Here is a 20,760-nt window from a genome sequence, read left to right as displayed (position 1 = left end):
TCAGTTGAATCGAACCTTGGAACGTTTACCCCCTTGGTGTGGTTCATATTGGCAGGTGTGGACACAGCAGTCGCGCTACGGTGTGGACCAAAACAACCGGTTGAAGAGGTGGTCTTAGTCCAGTTACAAACAAACTCTGGTACAGTTCGTGTCAGATATATGCGGGTGAATGCCAATATGAAACTGTAGCGGGACAAATTGGCGGCCCGCCACAGTTTAATACATTAATGTGAAACCCAACTCATTGTTCTCTAGACGTTGCCTTGAAGTATGTGCAAATTTGCCATTCTGCTCACATATTTTGTCTTAGTATATGGCCCAAACGATGACCGCAATTATGAAGAAATGCCAGTTTTGCCGATGATCCATTTTGGATAGCTATCCCAGAAGAAAAACAAATTCTCCTTTCTCCCCCTGCCAACCCCACAAGATTTCTGACCAATGAACGGAGTGACAGCTCCCACATGGCTTTAGTTGATACATTTTGCTTTGCTTGAAATTTTGCTTTGTGAAACCAAACCCAACCAAAGGGAAAATGCAACAAAGCAGCAACTCATCCACTGATTCAGACCAAAGGCAACAAACTACGACGTGTGAAAACACCCTAATTTTCAAACTATATAGTATTTTAGATTAATGAATGCTTTTTTCCTACCTTCCTTTCCATTCACTTAACAGTGATATGAAAATCAGCTTACTTGAAACTCTGCAAGTATATTTTCATAGAATGGTGAAATGACTAGAATTTCATTTTGAAAAATGTAAACATCCAACATTGGCTCATTGGGGGGGAAGCGGTATAATTTCACTGCGGAGATAACAGAGCATATTTTAATAATACTGTTGCTCTCAGTCAGTGTTATGGGTCTCTCATTTGTCATTCTGATGGCAGGGTTATCCAAGCTACCTTGGCCAAGCTGGTTAACATACCCATGAGCATGCTGGTGGTGCGCTGCCAAAACATTTTGGGTGAAACTCGCGCTCTAGAATTATTGTTCCACATGTTGGACTAAGTGGATTATTAAACTATTTTGACTATAATTGTTCGGGTCAAAGAGCATATTTTTCATACAACTGTGTGCACCGAACCATAACGTCTGTACCATGACGGTTTGGGACGAATACATGTACCATTACACCCCTACTAGAAACCAATGTCAGCATAGACTGTAAGAAAAACACATTAATTGATCCAATAAATATGATGTGCTTTGGCAGTGATACCAGGTAATCTGTGGTAAATAGGCTAAAATATGAAAAGACACTAGAATAGTCCTCCAAATCTGTCTGAGTGAAGTTAGTCATTGTAGTATTATTAGAGTGAATGCCAATAAGCAGTATATGACACCTTCCAAATGAAGTTGGAAAATTTGAAGTTTCACATCAAACCAGCATCACCAAAGAGTACAGTTCATTGATGAAATAAAGGCCAAGAAACTGAAAAATACAATACTGAAAAATAAACCAACAGTACACAAGTATAGGAAAAAATCAGCATTTTACAAGATAGTAAATAAAGCTGCATTAATCAATATTTTATATAAACAATGAATAAAATGACTATATGTAATGTGAGAGTGGTCGCTTGTGGTGATGAACACAGGTATTTATCAGTTGTAGAGTTATTTACAGAGCATCTCTCTGAGCATCTCTAAGCTCATTGTTTTAGATTTACAGCTTGCACCTGTACTGTTTTGGTACGGTCTCTTCACTCAACTCAACTTTCCAGGAGCATGCAGCTGTTTTCAGTGGAAAAGCTCTGATGAACCCACTATACACTACCTGCACGGCACCACACTGCAGGCACACAAAATTGGTGAAAAAAGTGAAACATTTATTAGCTAAAGACAAAAAGTTTTATGGCCAAAGTAGCAAAAAAATCAGTGTAGATTTAACACCACAAAATCACCAACCTTGTCTGCTATAAATCAACAAATAGATATAATGGATCTGCATTGGCTAATATGTTTAAGAAGAATCATGCTGCCCAGATTATGTTGACTGGCAACATTTGATCCCAATGCAGGTTGTAGTGTGACCTTTTATTAACAGGCAACATATTGTACAGGTTGGAGGTTGGGCTGAATGTATAAAAATGAGTAATAATAGTAACATGAGTATGACACCAAAGGTCCTGGTTTGTGTTCTACTAATGCTTCAAGTCACCATTGAGTTTTTGAATGTTTAACTAAGCACAGTCTTTCTCTGACCTTAACCATGTAATTTGAGTTGCCTAAAGGTCAACTTTGCTGTAGGGGACAGTGAGAGCTGTAGTGACCATTTTGCAGATGAATTCAATGTAAATGTCTAATCATTATGTTGCTTAAAAACATAACAGCGTTACATTTCCAAAAAGGAAAAAAAAAATACATATTAGCCAAAGAAAATAAGTTGCATGTAAACAGAATTTTTATTGTCTCTGCCAGAAATTGGAAACATCAGAGTCTGCAATCGAACTGACTATGTGAAGCTCTGTGTTGATGATTGGACAACAGAGGCACAAAAACAAAGGAGCTACCATATTTTGGAGATGTGATGAGCGAGTAAAAAAAAAAACAACAGAAGTGCCATATATAAATGCCATTATATTGTTTGTATAGCTGTAGATTTGTCCACATCGCCAACTACATGGTTAGTGCAATGGCAAATCATGCAAGGACGACCATGCAGCAGTATGAACAGGATTGCAATAAGACATTAAAAATACTGTTTGAATTACACAAAATTCAAATTCAATTGCCAAAAACAACTAATATGACCAAATTAACATTTAAATACTTTGTTGTGTTTGTCTAAACGGTTTGGCACTCATTTTATTGCCATGTGCAGTAAAAGGCCTTTCATCTGGTACTTCAGGCAGTACTATTATTACCCTCTAATGCTGTTATTTCGAAATACTGTTTGGTCCAGGATCAGTAGGTGGATAGGGCCTACCCTCAGAAAACCCCAAGGCAATGAAGCAAAAAATGTTCTGGAGCAGACCCCGCAGGTCAAAAGGAGAACTAGATGTGGAAAGCCAATGAAAACATGGAGGAGAGGTAAAAAACAAAGAGGAACCACTAGGAAAGTTGTGAAGACAAATGGCACATAACAGGGTTCATTGGAGAGGCTTACTGGGGATTTTTCCTGCACAGAATGCCAAATGTAGTAAGTCAAATGAGTCAGGGAGGATCCAGGCGGAACCATTTTATAGCCTTGTAAATGATTCAGTGTGCATGTTGTCAGCCCTTGTCAGAACTCAACCAGCACGGGTTCTTCAAGGACAGAACTCACACTGATATTTCTGGACAAAAGGTAAAGTGATTTGTTCAGGATTAAGGACTGCACATAGACACCCAACTTAGGACACATTTATTCTTCAATAAATACAAAACAAGACTCTGAAGTAGCAGCCCTTAGAGGCTATAATATTCATTACACTTCACAATGCAAAAGTGTTGAAACACTGTTAATTTCTGATGCAGACCTGACATATTTTGCCCTAAGGGTGATGTGAAAGAAAAGTTCATGGAGCACCCATCACATACAGTAAAGGTTTGATGATGGGTCCTTGTATACAAGAGTCACATTAGATAATTGTTAGGAATCATCCTCTGGGGACCATGAATCCATACCTGACTTCATGGCTATCTTGTCAATTGTTGTAGAGATATCTTACTCTGGACCAAAGTCTCGGATGGATGAATTACCTGACTAACTGGAAGACCAGCAAAACCAACCGTAGTACCCAAAGCTGACAGGGTAAAAACCTGTATCATCTCTATCATATTACAAGTGGACCACTCTGATTGAGGGCTGAATAAATAAATAATATTTCTATATTAAAATTGAATCAAATGTCTGTGACTAATGTGAAAGGTGTCGCTTGTAGTGATGAAGTCTTTCAGTTCATCATTTTTGGTTTTGGCAGCCATATATTTATTCTATGGATGAGTCTGTGTCACTCATCAACAGCCATTTCAAACAAATAAACTCTGATAACCCCACTGGAGCCACAAAAGGGAGCCACAGAAGGCTTTATACAACTTATATGCAGTAGTACTCTCAAACACCAATCTGTAATCAGTAGACTTTGATGTTTAAAATTGGAGTTCTCCCTTAAAGTAAAACAAACAAAACCATTAATGGGGTAAGTTAAACAGCTTATTGAAAGCTCTGGGTCATTAACCTTAAATTGCACAGTGGAGATATTCAGGCAGCAATAAAATGACTACGCAAGCATTATATACTGTCATATCTCTGTGTTGAGCTTACTAATAAATCAAAAAAAGGAAGGCTAAAAGAAAGGTCTTTAACTAAGGTCTAACTGAAGCTGAACAAAACAGAATGAACCACTCGTTTGAAGCATGAAACGAGCAAATCAAGTATTAAGAGCAGATTAAACGGTTGTTTGAAAACCTCATTCCTACAGCATTATCTCCCAAATGCTCAAGCACCAATCTAAAAGACTAGATTTTTTTTTTTTTTTTTTTTATCCTTTCACGCCAGGTTTTCACCTGACAGCAGAGATGAGCTGGTATCAGCTTTTATTGAAATTCCTCAGGATAACTTTAAAGGCAGAAGACAGAAGCCGAGAAAAACCCATCATCCCAATTAATGTGATCAAATGGCTGCATGTTACTGCTTAGGACTTATCCCCCTCACATTGCAGTGCCTCTCTGGAAGCCACACACACACACACACACATACACACGTGACCCCTGTGACACCTGCCTTCATTGGCTCTTTTCTCTGGCTAATTTGAAAACTCTCCTTCCTAATCCTCCCCCTTGGAAAATGTTCACTGCTCTCTCTCTCACAGTTTCCCTTCCTCTCTCATCCACTTTTTCTATCACTTCAGTTCAATTCAAATCTGCTCTGCTGGCATGACTTTAAAGAAAGGTAGGTTTCAATGGTGTATCCATCCAACTGTTATTATAGAACCTGACAGATGAATAACAACCATTAAACAAAAGCCAGTAAATATCAATGTTACATTCTGTGTGTAAAACAATATGCGATGTATGAAATCAGTGTTTGTGTATGTCTCTCTGTCCTTGACCTCTCAGATCCAGAGCTCAGCAGTAAAAGCTCGAGGTAAGACTTTAATGATATCCTGCTCACCAGAACAGATGATTATAATCAGTTAGGAAAATACACTCAAAGAGATGTGGCTATGGCTTCTGGTTCTGAGTGGTTGTTTGGTTTTCAATCGTCCAAAGCCACACACACATCAAGGGAATAAAACCTGGGGATTGAATTGAAATAATCAGTAAAACTGAGCGAGAGGGAGAAAGTGAAAGCACCTGGGAGTGGTTTTGTTTTGTTGGGTGGGGGGATTTGGCGTTTTTGGGTGGGGGGGATTGGCCATGTTTGACCAGTAAAGTGGTATTTGGTTACTGTACAGTTCCAAAAGGTAGAGGTACATCTTCTAGACATTTTGGGGGTATTTGTCTGCATTATCTGTGTGTACCCACACATTTTGAAGGTAGGCTATTCATAAGTAAATAAAGTATAATTGTTTTTCTGGGTATTTTCTGGTCATATTGGTATATTTTTGCAGGATATATGTACATGTCAAGGGGGTAAAGACACATTTCCTGGGGATATGGGTATATTTTCTGGTTCAAATTTTAAAGTAATTCACAAGAAGGAACACTGAGGTTAGAAACCTAATCCATGTAACATCATGTGCATGCATAAAATATATAACAGCCATAAATTTGCATCTAATTTCTATTTTCTAGCTTTAATCAAAGTAAAAGGGTAATGCAGCTTTTAGTAATGCATTTAAAGTTGGGGGATCACAATAGACAGAATAAAGGGGAATGGTCAAAATTGAAGCAGCAGAGGCTCAGATGTCCTGAATTTTAGTCTCTAGTAAGCGTCAAGCTCCAAAATCACTGGATCCCACAACTCCCATAAAGCAACTCAGTAGCATTTTTTATTAGGTTTGTATGTCAAGGTAAATGCTCTTTAGCCTTTACACAAATCAATATGGCAATAATGTAGGTTTTGAAGGAACTTCCCTTACATAGACCCAGTTTAGATGGTTTAATTTCACTCACTATGTACGCAATGTACATAGCCTTAGCAGGCGGGTACACTGGGTTAAAGAGGGTTTACTCTCTACTATACATGGGTTGCCCTTAAATTCACCTCACTCAGCTAGTTTTTCATTGCCAGATGATTTCCTAAAAAGTAACAAGATGACATGAGAATGAAATCAAACCTAAGGCTATTCCTCATTTCTGTAATGTGGGATTTAAGGATCTGCAGTCCTCCTTCACCCCAACCTTAACTTTTCACTTAAATGTGCTTTGATATAAAACAGTGGGATAGTTTCAAATCTCATGAACGCTCCTTGATCCCAGGTTTTAGACCCCCACTTGCCTAAAAATAACAGTGAAATAATGGTGAGACCCCTGATGGTACCTGGTCCCCCTCACTGACTGAATCAGGTGAAACATTAAAATACATGCAGACTGGTGCTGTATGCATGCACACACACACACACGGGCAGCCACGTTCACTTCAGACAAGTTCCCATCATTTTTCTCAAACTTACCGGCTCGTCCATCTGCTCCTGTTCGTAGTAATCATAATCGCTGTGGCTGAAGTCGCTGGCGAGGTTGGTGTAGAGCAGATATGCCAGTAGAAGAGATATTCCCAGTAGGTGCATATTTATGAAGTCCTCAAGTGTTTATAATCCGCGAACCATAAAAAGGGAAATTTTTAAAAAACCCTCCCCTGTATGTGCGCTCCCCTCTCCTTCTGCCACTGATAACACTCTTTCATTTGGCCGCGCTCTCTCTCTCTCTCTCTCTCTCTCTCTCTCTCTCTCTCTCTCTCTCTCTCTCTCTCTCTCTCTCTCCTTTGTCTCTCTGTCAAGGTCCAGTACTTGTTCCACAGCGAAAGTGCAGCATGTGTATGAACCCCGCTGTGAATGAAAGCCCGGTCATATGGAAACAGATAAATCCGTTCTGACGCGTCAATTAACATCGTTAAATCGCTCATTTACAGGAAAACGAACGACATACCTTCAAAATAAAAGCCCAGAATTAGCCACTTTGTGAAAGAGCAGTAATAAAAGGTTCATTATGGAGTAATCGATATTTTCTACTGACCTCTATCGCCAACTGATAGGAATTGCACCAAAGACTCCATCTGTTGCAGATCACCTCCACCTTTTCCTTTTCTCTGCGGCAAGTTGACCAATTATGCAAAATCATTTTCATAACACAGAAGAGTCATGTAAACCTGTTTCGTTATCTCCACATCACTGTTAGTGATCATAACTTTGAAAATATTGATATGATGTGGTGTTCATATTTATTCTTTATACATATTTATTCTTATACATTTAGCCTATTTTGGCTAAAATCGCAATATTTTCTTCGCTGAGAACTTAACGCATCGCATTTATCAGATAGTCTAATAGCATCTCATATCCATGGATTCAAGTAAAAGAGTTGTTTCCTCAATACTCAGCATATATCAGACATTTGTACTGTATCATGGTCTCTAACCACGAAATCTCAGTGCAGTTTTATTGAGAAAGTCCTAAGCGGAAGTTACATTTTAAAATCTGTGTTAGCTTCACAGCGATCCCTGATGCATGACAGGTGGGGAGTCGAGGAAACAAGTCAAACCAGCATCCACCAGACAGGTAGAGAGAAATGAAGAGAGACAGAGAGCAACAGAGATGATTTCCTCCTCTCACCGAGTTTTCTCCTCAGTAAATATCAGGCCACAGCAGACTACCACGTGATCTTTTATTCATCTGATGAATAACTTCAAGGGTTATGTGACTGATGATTATTTACCTGGATGGGGCTACAAGCACTGAGGGCAATGTTGTTGTCTAACATTGGACACAGACCAGTTTGACAACCATCCCTTCTTGGTAAATGTCTATCAATCCTCATGGTCACAGTTTGTACTGGAGGCATTTATGGAAAAAAAAAAAAAAAGTAGTCTGAGTAATTTTCTCAGACTTGACAAAGCTCCTCCTGAGCCACAGAAGACTGGTTTCACAGGCTGTGTAGCTCTCCCTGTGACTACTAAATTGTCAGTGGAGTGTCTCTTTAATGATGCTCTTCAACCAAGCTGATGGGCTTTTGACCTTTAGAACTTCCTTTCTCCCCCCCCTCCCTCCCCCCTCCCCTCAGCAGTGACTGAAAGGAAGTCACAATCCTTTTGTCATTTGTCCCAAAGTTATTATACATAATAGACTTGATTTGAATTTGACTTAACATTGGCAGCATAATATGATCACATGGGAATCATATCCATAGGAGATATATGAACAGAGTAATGATGACATATCTGTACAGGACGGGACAGCCACAGGGAGCAGGTTGTATCTGCAGGGACATGTGATATTGCACAGCAGGTCGTTGACACTGGTGTTCTGTCAGCTCTGGAGATTGAAACACTGACCTTGATTGACCAGCTGGCTTTGAACCAGCTAATTAATCTGACAGCCAGTTTACTTAAAACATTCCTGGTAATTCATTTGATATAATAATTAAAAAAAAGAAAACATATCAATCTGACACTGTATAGTCTAATTATCCTTTTTTAATATTTTTTTTCAAAATGTTCAAAGTGTTTTTTTTTAAAGAAATATGTATAACCTGACTGATATGTTTTTCTCAGTAATATTAAAAAATTCTGGCTTAATCTGCAGCAATCATAGTTATTATTCATTTAGAGAGTTTAACACAGAAAAACTCAGTTGATCAGGACTGTGTGCATGTGATTTGATCAGATTTGTGTGACAGTGGCCTGTCAACATGAGCACGTATCGTCCATCCATCCAGGCGAATCCTGATTGGTGCACAGAAGTATGTTACATCACTTTATCCTACTATCTCAAACCAGTGAGAAGAGCACATACGGGACTGTTCCCCCTGCAGAGTTGAAAAGAAGTCAGCAAGCTGCAGGACCTTTTCCTACTGCGACAATCTCTCTGCTGATATCAGACAGCCTGACTCTGTTCAGTCTTTTAAATCCAAACTTAAAACTCACCTTTTGGCCTTAACCTTTGGTTGTTTATTCTTTGATTACATAAGGTCCTTGTATCTGTTACCACTATCCCTCTTGTGGGTTGGTCTCTCTCTTCTTTCTCTCTGTCCTTGTTTTCTTCTTTTTGTCTTCTCTTTTCACTACCAAGGCTTCTCTGTGCATCCTGGGACCTCTCTGCTTCCCTTGGCTGTCTGGTACCTCATTCTGGACATTCTGGATATGGATCTTCATCCTCCAGAACACTCAGCCTCACCTCTTGACTGTCTCTCTCCCTTTTGCTTCTTGTGTCTGTCCTCTTAACAGGTTTCCATGGTAAGAGGAAGTTATGTGGCTATTGTCCTATCTGGGAGCACATGGAAGTATGTTGTACAGATTGTAAAGTCCCTTGAGGCAAATTTGAGATTATAGGGTTATATAAATATAATTGATTTGACGTGACAAGCTTTCCTCCAATATGTCACTATTGTTTTTTAATCTGCAAATTTTTTCAGTACTTTAAGCCAATACGAGAAAGACAAAGACAAAATGTTGAATTTAAATACATGTCAGTCTTTTTGTTTTATCTGTTCTCCCCGTAGTGTTTTTGTGATGACTTTTGAGCCCAAAAACCGCAAATATCTCTCACTTACTCTTGCTTATTTTTATGAAAATGTCATAGGTTGTTACTTCAAAAATTTCAGTACAATTGATTACATTTTCCTGACAGTGGACCAAATCAGAATAGATTTTTCAGGGCTGCACTCACATTCCTGATGGGTAGAAGTGTTGAGGTGAGCCCAGTCCACAGTGTGAGCAGGTTCAGCTGAAATAACTTGGCATGGAACAGAGAGAGATGGAGCAGCGACAGAGTTATTGAACAGGCCTTGGGCTGTGGGCCGAACACCGACACACAAACACATACACACACACACACACACTAGTGAAGTGGAAAGGTTGTACTATGCAGGGGGTCTCTCTCCATCTCCAAGTTCAGCCAAGATTCTGTTATATTGAGGAATGAGTGTGTGTACGTGTGTGTGTGTGTGAGGGGCCACTGCAGACATTTAGGAGATATGAAATCCTTCAGCATTGCTGGTATTCCAAATATTACAACGCACACACACATGCACATTCTAAGAGCAACAGCTTGAATGGAGTCTTTTCCTTTGGGCTGTATTCAGTTAGGATTCAATTGAGTGAGCAGATACAAATAGTGAGCTGGAGTCATTCATTGAAACAGAATTTATTTAAATTTATTTATTAAAATTAGATAATTTATGACAGAGACAAATATGGAAATGGTCGTACATGTGCATATTCGTATGCAATATTTGTTCTTATTACCTCATGGATGCTAAACATCGGAAAAGTGTGCGTGTGTGTTTGTGTCCCGTGCTCCTCATTAGACCAAAAGGGATTACTATTTGGCTTTGCATTGTTTTGATTGGCCTGTGCCTCAGAGTTCAAGGGTCAATCCAAGGATTGTAGGACTGGCCGGGTCAATAGAGTTTTGAGATCACTTTTCACCATGACAACAGCCACCCGTGTAGCCAGCAGTAACTGAAATCAAAGATTAGGACAACAATGTATCCTCCAGGGATTATCTTTCAGCTATTTCATAGGTTCAAACTGAAACGTTCAATTTCCCACAATTCCACAGGGCAACACTTTTAGGTCATAAAATGCTGTCACTGACGCACTCATGGACTCCATGTGGATATTTATATTACAGTTGGTCTGGTCAGTTGAGGCAGCTGTTCGCTTCAATGCAAATTAAACATCCAGTGGCCAGTTTTGACACAAAAATGACAGCGGCGTCAAGTTTCACAAACGTTTATCACTTGCAAATTTCAGATGAATTCTACAGGACACATGTATGATGTTTGCTCTGATTAGTCAGATATGTAAAAAAAAAAAATGAATGAGAGAGTAAATTATCTCATGTTGCAAATCGCAGCTTGCATGTTTGGTGAAATGATGAAACACAGTTACAACTCTGATACACAGAGTGACATTTCTACGGCTGCACCTGAATATAAAATGTTTTCACGTTGAATCTGATTTGTGCTAATGCAGGTAAAACAGCCTAAACCAAATGTATACAACAACATGTGGATGGGAATTACTGATTCATCAATACACCTTTCATGAAATTTTGATGAATAATGTAATTACAGTTTGTAAACACAGTACACAGTCAAAGAGATAAAAAAAATGTATATGTTCTAATCACAGCTCAGTAATAATCCAAGGCACTATAAAGCATCTCTTGTGCACTGATGAAAGCCCTAGATTCTCCAACAAGTGCATATTTTCTATTCAGACACCTCAGATTGTATTATCACACTTATCATGGGCTCTTAGCACAGATATAAAGCTAGGTTGTGTTCAAATCCTCATCAGTTGTTTAATTAAACGTTACTGTTCTGGGTGAAACAGTGAATATTTGTCTTTTTAAGTGTGTATGTGTGTGTACGTCACCCATTCCAACTGTGGGAATTTTTATTCTACCGGAACTGAAAAACAATGGACAGGGTGGTAATAGGGTGTTCTGTTTGTGTGTGTGTGTGTGTGTGTGTGTGTGTAAGCTATGTTTAAAAATTCAAAAAGTGGAAAAGTTGTAATTCATGTTGTGTATTGGAGGTCTGAATGGAAATGGCTTGCCTTCACTTTTTCAGGAAAAATGATGCTTCTTGTTAACATTTTGTAGACAATATGAAAGAGTCCCTTTGAATCCAGTTATGTCAACCATGAAACTGTAAGCAGTGATGATGAAAGCGACAGGAAGAGACTGAGAACAAGCTGTGTATAGGAGCCAGACATAAACTCAAGGTGGTCAGTTTTAATTCAATCTTTTGATGCATTCTATGGCCAAAAACATTTCAAAGCTACGCAAGACTGCTACTGCCTGAGCCTAAAAACTGGAAGTATGCATGTCAAACCAGAATTTGGCTCCTTTACTGAATAAAGAAAGAAGCCATTGCAATTCATATCCATTAGTATATTATCAATATTTGGAGGGGGCCTGGCACAGTTTTAAAGCTCATTTAGTAGATTTTCATACTGTAGTTAAATGAATGAAAACAAGCTGCCTGCAAAGTTGGAAAAACACATTCAGGTATTGAAAGGGCTATGATATGTTTTACATAATCGATCATATTATATGTGCATTTTTGTTTTTGATTGTAGATTTTTATTCATAAGGGAAAATAGTACACGTCATTAATGGGCTGTTCTATTTACCTTGGTTTGCGTCACAAACATATTTTTTATTCAAAACATTGAACTTTGCTGAAAAGTGACATGCTTGCAGGTCTGGTCCATATATGCACATGGGTGATTGTCCGATGAGGATCTGTCTCAACAATTGTTAATACCCAGAAATCATCTGAGATGAAGTCAGTAAGCAGCACAGCTGTATTTACCAGATCCATGATGAGCACTTACCAAGAGCACAGATGAAGCCAAGACCTCAAGCTCAGATGTTGGTGTGCCAAAAAGAACAATCGAGGGGTTTTTAGACTTTTTAGGATTATGAGAAAGGTGCAGTCAGGTTCTATTTATTTGTTTTGTTTTGCCAAGCGTGTCTGAATTCTATTCAAAGATTATAAACTCACAAACAAAATGAGTTACATCACATCTTGCATCCTCTGCATCAAACCAAATATGTTATTATTTCAATCTGCTTAATTTCTGGTGGTTTCACATGTAGTTATTCTGCACGTCCCATACAAGAACAACACCATCTACCAAGAAGCTCTAAACTGTTCTCTGAATCACCGCTATATTCCAATGACTAACAATGTTTGTGAGTAGCATTCTGTAAGCTGCTGTTTTAGGGACTCTCTCTCATTCAAGAGGAATTCCCACCAGAAACCACAAAGACGCAAGAATTACATTCTGGTGACAAGAGCAATTTTCTGTTGAGTTGTTTATTTAGCACATCTGAAAGGAGACATACAGAAACATATGAGATTAAGGATGGAGGGTCGTGGATCTAATTCCTACTCATATGGGACCAAAGACACCAACTGTACTTTTATTAATAAAGCCTAAAAAGTATGTGAAATTTCCACCTTACATATCATATATTTGCCTGTATCCAAAAGCATAGTGGAAGGTAGAAATTAATTATTTTGTATTCTTTGTTAAATGAACATTCCTCTCTTTCTCCCTTACACTTCTCTCTCTCTCTCTCTCTCTCTCTCTCTCTCTCTCATACATACAAAGACGTACACACAAACACAGTGGCTGGAGGGAAAGCATGTTGGTGGAGAGATAAGCCTCCTTTGTTAGCTGGTTGACACTCAGACACCATTAATTAGACTGGGCCCAAGGAAACAGGTCAATGACCTAACTAATAGCTGATGTATGTGTGTAAGTGTGTTTAGATCTGGGTATTGGTGTGTGTTTGAGTGTGTGCTTAAGTGATACATCGCACTACAATGTGTTTTTCACTTTTTAGTCATTCTCTTCTCACTGACTGGTGTTGTGACAAGTGCTGAGACAAATGCGGAAACCCTTCTGAACCCTTTGCACACTGGCCGCTTTTACTCGGTTATCACACTCTTTATCTAAGGATGTGGGAATACCAAACACTTCTTCAATCACAGTCCACTTACTAGTCTTTTTTTGATCTTTCAACCAGATCTCAGTGTCTTCATCAGAATCCGCTCATTGATGCAGACCCCGAGATGCATTTGAAAGTTCAAAAGTTTCCAACATACCAGAAATATCTGTATATAAACAAATAGAGAAGTGTGTCAGTGTTCCAGTGATATCAGAACTACATTGATAGGACTTGTCATCATGTAAGTGTGGAGGAGGTTATGAGGGCTCTAAATGCTGATGAACAGAACAGCACTTTGTGAAATCAGTGTACCTGGACCGAGACGTTTATGTGGACAGTAAAGTGTGAGGTTGATACTTCAGACTGTAGGTCTGAATACAGTGGTTTAATAAACTGGAGTGTTTGTTGTTTACTCCCTGTTCTGTCAGACCAAATCAATATATTTGAAGTCAAAATCTTGCCATCATCAGACAAGCAAATACATACCTCTGGTTAATGTGTGTAATGTGTGTTTGTAATTAAAAGGAAAATGCCATCTTGCCAACTCCTGCACATTTCCTTTCTCTACCTCTCTTTTTTTTTTTTTTTTTCCTTGAGGGGCGGCAGAGGTAGAGCGGGTCGTCCACAAATCGAAAGATTGGTGGTTCGAATCCCAGCTCCTCCAGTCTGTATGTCAAAGTGTCCTTGGACAAGATACTGAACCCCAGAACTGCTCCTGATGGCTGTGCCATCAGCGTATGAATGTGTGTGAATGGGTTAATGTGACTTGTAGTGTAAAGCGCTTTGAGTGGTTGGAAGACTAGAAAGGTGCTATACAAGTACAGTCCATTTAACATTTACCATTTGAGACGTACAATTCCACCTGCATTGTGCGATTTAACATCACAATGCTATACATTGTGGAACTAGGCTAATGGCTGTGTGGAAAAATCCCTTCCTATCTACTTGCTAGTGCCCTGTGTATGAATACGCTCCACCATTTTGAGATTGTAAAATGTATTCACTATATAGCGCCCTCATAAATAAGTCCATGGCATGTACACTACATTTTGCTAAACATTCCACAATGTAATATTTATTGCAGTAAAGTGCAAAATCATGATAATTCATAAGTGTCTGAAATCTCAATTTACTGCTCACTATAGAGGAAACTAGTGAACTACCGAGACTAACTTAATTTATTCGGGAATATTGAATGAGTAATGTGGGAGTGATTTTGGACAAAGCCAATTAGTTACCTGTAGGACATGCCGTAGTCCTTTTTTTTAGCTCATATTTATTTATATTTTGGTGAGTCTGCACCATGAAATGCCATGATGCATGAACTCCTAGCAGTTCCTGTTTTGCAGTGTAACTATAGATGTGTAGACAACTATCATCTGGATTACTTTTGACACTGAAGAAAACAGATGCATTTGGTGATTAGGCAAGATCTGAAGTTATTATGTGCACCTATTTTTATGTGATTTCTAAGTAAATTGTTAATTGACATTGGAGTCACTGTAAAGAGTAAGTCATGCTGATTTTAGCAGTGTGTGTGTATGAAGTCTGTGTGTTCTGATATGATTCAAAAAAGGGGTGCGACATTTGACTTTTGGGGTTTAAAGGGTTAATGACTTCAATTCATGTGAAATCCATAGTAATGAACCAAGTGCATTACTTAATGATGTCCAGTACTTTGGTATCACTGAAAAGGGTGCATTTAATTCACAAAGCGGGTGTGTATTCAATTAAATGAAGGCTCCAACTATTTAACGTCATGAGGAGTACATACATACACTACACTATGAAAACATAGTCTTCTGTGAAAGAGATATTTCAAGTCTAAGAAAATAACGTTAATGAAATAGAGAGAATATGACAAAACAATGATATTAGTAGCATTATGGGAGTTGTAGGATCCAGTGTTTTGGAGGCTCATAGGGACTAAAAGTCAGCATATCTCTGCCTCTGCTGCTTCAGTTTTAACCACTCTTTTGTCTCATGTTAGTTGCCCAACTTTATGATAAGGGCAACACTAAATTGCTGGAGTATCCCTTTAACATGGATGCTAATAATATAAGTATGTTATTTAAATGTTTTGGGATTAATTTTGCTGACTGTTTTTAATGACATGGCTGGAAGAACAGAGAAATGAGATAAAACGGTGTATGTCATCCTTACTGATATGACCGTCTTTTAATTAAATGTACTGATTTTACAGCCAAAGGCATTTTAGATGAAGGCAAATTAGCTTGCTGTAGGAAGTTTAGTTAGTGTCGTTCTTTCTCCCTGCATCTCTCCAGCTCTGGGTTACATAAACAACAAATCCTTGGCTCAACATTGACCTCTTGGTTAGGCAATTAATCGCGTGCGCGCACACACACAATACATCCCAACACTAATAGCTCAGACCCCCCACAAATAGCACATCAAGGTTAGGGGCACTGAGAACCAATCTCTCTCTGCCTCTGTGTGTGTGTGTGTGTGTGTGTGTGTGTGTGTGTGTGTGTGTGTGTGTGTGTGTGTGTGTGTGTTCGTCCCTCTGTGCGTCAGTGTTTGTGTGTTTTTCCCTAATTGGAATGCTATGCTTTTGGTCGTGCAATCACAGACGTCTGTGGAATTTGAGCTGATATGAAAATAATTGCTTCACTTTGGCTTGGTCAGACGTTGTAACGAGCACTGTGTTTTCACAGAGTCAGAAATGTAACACAATCTGCTCCCATGTTTACACTCTAACTTGTTATAACCTGTTCACAGGATGTTTTTCACCTAGCAATGCTGCAATGCACTTCAACTTTCATTTAAATTCTCGTTTTGTGTCAACCGGCGTGTTCAGAATACTTTATCATGGTAGAAAGTTGGCACAAGTTTGAATGTGTGTGCGAGTTGAGAGTACTGTGCTGTGTGTGTGGCTTGTGTGTTTGGCTAACATGGAGACATGTAAATCCCTGATTAAGTCTTTAACATAAACTTCCTTCACTGACTAATCAACATGGAATACCAGATATTGGTGGAGGGGATTAGACATGTGTGTGTGTCTGTTTGCGTGTGTGTGTGTGTGTGTGTGTGTGTGTGTGTGGTCTGTCATAGGCTACATTTGGGGACAAATTTCAGACTTAGGACCAGTTAATTGGGGACGGCTTGTATTATTGGGGACAAAAGCCATGTCCCCAATTGGGACATGTTAGGGTTAGGTTGAGGTGAGAGTTAGGGTAAGTCTCCACGAAATGAATGTAAGTCTATGTAATGTCCCCAAAAGTGATCACGATCTGAAATGTGTGTGGTTCTGTGAGATCCTGAGACATGCTTCAAACTAGAAAACATGTAAGTATCGGACCTAAGGGTTATTTAAATTATGTAACAGTAAAGTTGAACTGTTTCTGCAAAGTCCTGCACTGAGCTGAAATGATGGTTTCAACAAGGATTTCACCATAAAGTGGGTGAATGTCACATGCTGATGTAAATGTGAGAGAAATACGAGAATGAAAAACTTTACACAAGAGGGTCATTTAAAGAAACACAGTGTAACTGACAATATATACTTGGCACATTAGTCTAATGTACTTAGATCATTACATATACATAGTTCATTAAGACTGTAAAGGCTATTATGATTTTCCTTATTTCCTTATCATGTTAGAATGTTGCATGTTCATATTAAATGTGGCCAAAGTTTCAAATAATGAGGTAAATGTATATAAAAGTAATCCCTGTCAGCAGAAAGCTCAGGTTTCAGACTGCTCTGAATGCTCGGTTTCCAACAGTCAATTCGTGACAGATTTCTTTATATGGTCATCTGCTCATGCATGGTGCAGAGAGATACAGTCGTTTTTACGACAGCAGAATAACATTTTACTAGCTAAGTTACCTTTGTTATTTCCTGACAACAAATGTTTTCAACTACAATTTAGCACATTTCCCACACATTACTTACACTTTTATGTCAGACCAAAAGCAGGTAATGAACATAATATTTACCAGACAGAGACATACATAATCTTTGTTGCTGTTTATGTTTGTGCTGTCCATTCTCATATTGCAGATCGGATTCAGGCTTGAACATGTACGGATGGATTTGAGATGTTGACATTTGGAGTAAAGAATGAGAAAAAGAAGTGAAATACTGCTCTTATAGTTTGTCTATGTAGCCTTTGGAGCTGGCTTCCAGAAGCTAACCAATCAGAGTAGGGTGGGCTCATCGGGAGGGTTGCCTTAAAGAGACAGGAGCTAAAATGGCCTGTTTCAGACAGAGGCTAAACTGAGGGGCTGCATAAAGGACCAGTGTAAGATAAATAAGGAATTTTTTGAACTGTGAATCATGCAAAGCTACTCTAGTGGAGTCCCAGAATAAAAATATAGAGCTGGAAATGGGCATAATTGGTCCCCTTTAAGTAAGCAATACTGCATCATAAGGCATCTGTCTCATCATGGACATGGTTGAAGTGAAGTAAGTTTGTCATATATTGGAATACCCCAGAGTGTTATAATGCTTATACTGTGTCATGACCATCTACTAAAGAAAAAAAAGGCTGTGTTTCAGTTATCTGCCAGTTTTAACCCACATCACCACGCCTTGCCCAGGAGTATAGGGGCCTCCAGTACCAACAGATAGAGATAGAAATAGAGGTGATGGAGTAGCAGCTACCTACAAAGTAGAAGGGTTTCAGGGCCAGATAGGTTTGGACAGGATTTTTTTAAAATAATATTTTATGTCATTTTCTTAAATAATTAACAGAATAAGATTAATATACAAATAAAAATAATTACAAATTAATATATAAAAGAGACTGTCCTCCCACTATTTCCTAATTCAGAGGAGGGGGCGTGGATGGAGGAATCACCCCAACAATGGCCACAGGAGAACGAGAACAAGGCAGATCAACAAAATAAGCAAAGAAAACAAATAAAACCAAGTACACTGTTGCCAGCAAAAGGGAAGTCAATAAAAATCATGTAAAATCTTTAAACATAAAAGTATGTTTAAGTATATAACTATGGAAGTATGTTTAAAGAAGAGATTTAAAAGAGGTGACTGATTCTCATTCCATAGCTTCGGGCTCTGACTGCGAATGCTCTGTCACCTCTAGTTTTCAGCCGCACCTTGCGAACAGATAAAAGATCTCTGCCCAAGGATCTCAGACTATGTACTGGCTTGTATGCAACTAAGAGGTCAAATATATAGTCTGGAGCCGATTAAAAGATTTTTGGTTGAGACAGGTGAAGACACTGTTGCAATAGTCGAGACGTGAGGAGATGAAGGCATGTGAAATGGTCTCTGTCTTTGAAAGATAAAATAGATCGTATTTTGGAAATATTTCTAAGATGATAAAAACAATACTGCACAAGTTTTGTTGTGTGCTGCTCAAAGCACGTTGCAAGCGAGTTGTTATCAAACCAAATGCAAACCAAAAGATTCTTCGCAACAGGCTTGATGTGTTCCATCAGTGAACCAGCAGATGGCAGGATTTGTTTTGTTATGTGCTGGGGGCCAATTATGACAATCTCTGTTTTGCTTTAGTTGAGCTGTGGAAGATTTTGTGACATGCAGTTTTTGATATCACATAGGCAGTCATGTAGTGAACTCAGCTTGTCAGGATCAGTGGCTGTAACAGGCAGGTACATCCACATGTCATCGGCATAAAAATGAGAGGAAACACCATGTCTATGGATATTATGTCGCAGTGGAAGCATGTACAGAAAGAATAAAATTGGTCCCAGAATTGAACACCATACTTGACAGGAGCAAAAGATGACATGTGGTTATTAATGGAGACACAGAACCTCCTGTTTGACAGGTACCATTTTAATGCCAACTGAAATTTTTCAAAAATGTTATTGTTTTCTACTCTTAAAAGTAATTGCTTGGACACATATTTTTCTACATTTTTTGATATAAAAGGTAGCTTGGAGATTGATCTGTAATTTTGAGGGAAGGTAGGATCCGGCCCAGATTTTTTTAAAAGAGGTTGTACACAGGTGGTTTTTAAGTAATCTGGAACAAAGCCATTAGATACAGAACTGTTAAAAACTGACAGCAGACAGGGCCCAATAGATTTAATGAATGGATGAATGATGAAACTTTATTGGTATTACATCAAATTGACTGGAAGACACTTTCATAGAAGGTACTATCTCTAAAGAAGATACTATCTCTAAAAGCTCAGACAAGGAAACGGGAGAAAAATTATTCTAAGTGTTGTGGTGGGTGATGGACATCAGAGTATGTTCCATTAGGGGTAACAGAAGTTCTGATAGACTCTACTTTATCACTGAAGTAAGATAAAAACTTTTCACAATCAGCATCGCTTTCAGCTAGGGCAAAAGGATGGGTCAGATTTAACAGGTCATCAACAGTCCTAAATACAAATCTAGGGATATGGTGATGGGCAAAGATAAGTTCAGAGAAATATTACAATTCTATCATACTTTAAAACAAATGCAGATAAGAATTCGGGGAGTTCTACTAAAAAGCTGATGATAGATTTTGGAGGGTGATAAATTGAAGCAAGTATGATCAGTTGGAGACCACTTAGTTTAAACGGGAGAACTTCAAAGGAAGAAAATTAATTTCATGGTAACTGATGGCATTTGAGATGGTTCCTAAAAATGCTCACAAGGCCAACACCGAGACTCCTGTTCCTGGGTTTAATAGTTCCTGTTCCTGGTAATAATAGTAGTGTGGAGGACACAGTTCAACAAACTGGTAGTGATCCTGAGTTTGCACTCAAGACTCAGTTAAAAACATAACATCTGAGTTGGCAGATAAAATAAAATCATTTAAAATAAAAGTTTTAATGGTAAGAGATCTCACATTAAAAAGAGACGCTTCAAATGTATTTGGGCTGAGAGCCACAATTGATGGAGGAGCTGTGGCTGCTGGTGGGACAGTGGTACAATTTATGTATGATTATTTTTGTCAACCTGCTTAGTGGTTCAAAGTGAACAAGTAACCCTATTCATTATAACAGTCAAGGTGTTGGAGACAGGGAAGGACAGTAGGATGTGGATTGAGGTGGAACATAGAAGAAGAAGAGGGGGTTTCAGATGGGCATGAGTGAGATGCAAACAGTGGATGAGACTGCATAGTGTGTTGTATGTCAGCAGTTAGCATCCAAGTACCTGATTTGTTTGGGTGGATACCGTTAAAAAGAGACAGACATTTCCAGAACAGGTTGTTCTGTCAAGTTGTCAATAAAACCCAGATTGTGTGCTCTATAAGC

General features: G+C 38.7%; 1 protein-coding gene across 1 annotated transcript in view; it reads right to left on the bottom strand.

The window, feature by feature from the left end:
* Positions 1 to 6,961, bottom strand: part of vegfc (vascular endothelial growth factor c) — a 101,508-nt gene extending 94,547 nt beyond the window's left edge. The window contains exon 1 of the mRNA XM_044347459.1: positions 6,548 to 6,961. Coding sequence (XP_044203394.1) covers positions 6,548 to 6,661 — 114 coding nt within the window. The 5' untranslated portion in view covers positions 6,662 to 6,961. The remainder of the gene's footprint in view (positions 1 to 6,547) is intronic.
* Positions 6,962 to 20,760: the final 13,799 nt, after the last annotated feature.

Source organism: Thunnus albacares, chromosome 3, assembly GCF_914725855.1.
Source record: "Thunnus albacares chromosome 3, fThuAlb1.1, whole genome shotgun sequence".
In the NCBI taxonomy this organism is placed as follows: Eukaryota; Metazoa; Chordata; class Actinopteri; order Scombriformes; family Scombridae; genus Thunnus; species Thunnus albacares.
This window is presented reverse-complemented; position numbering and strand designations above follow the sequence as displayed.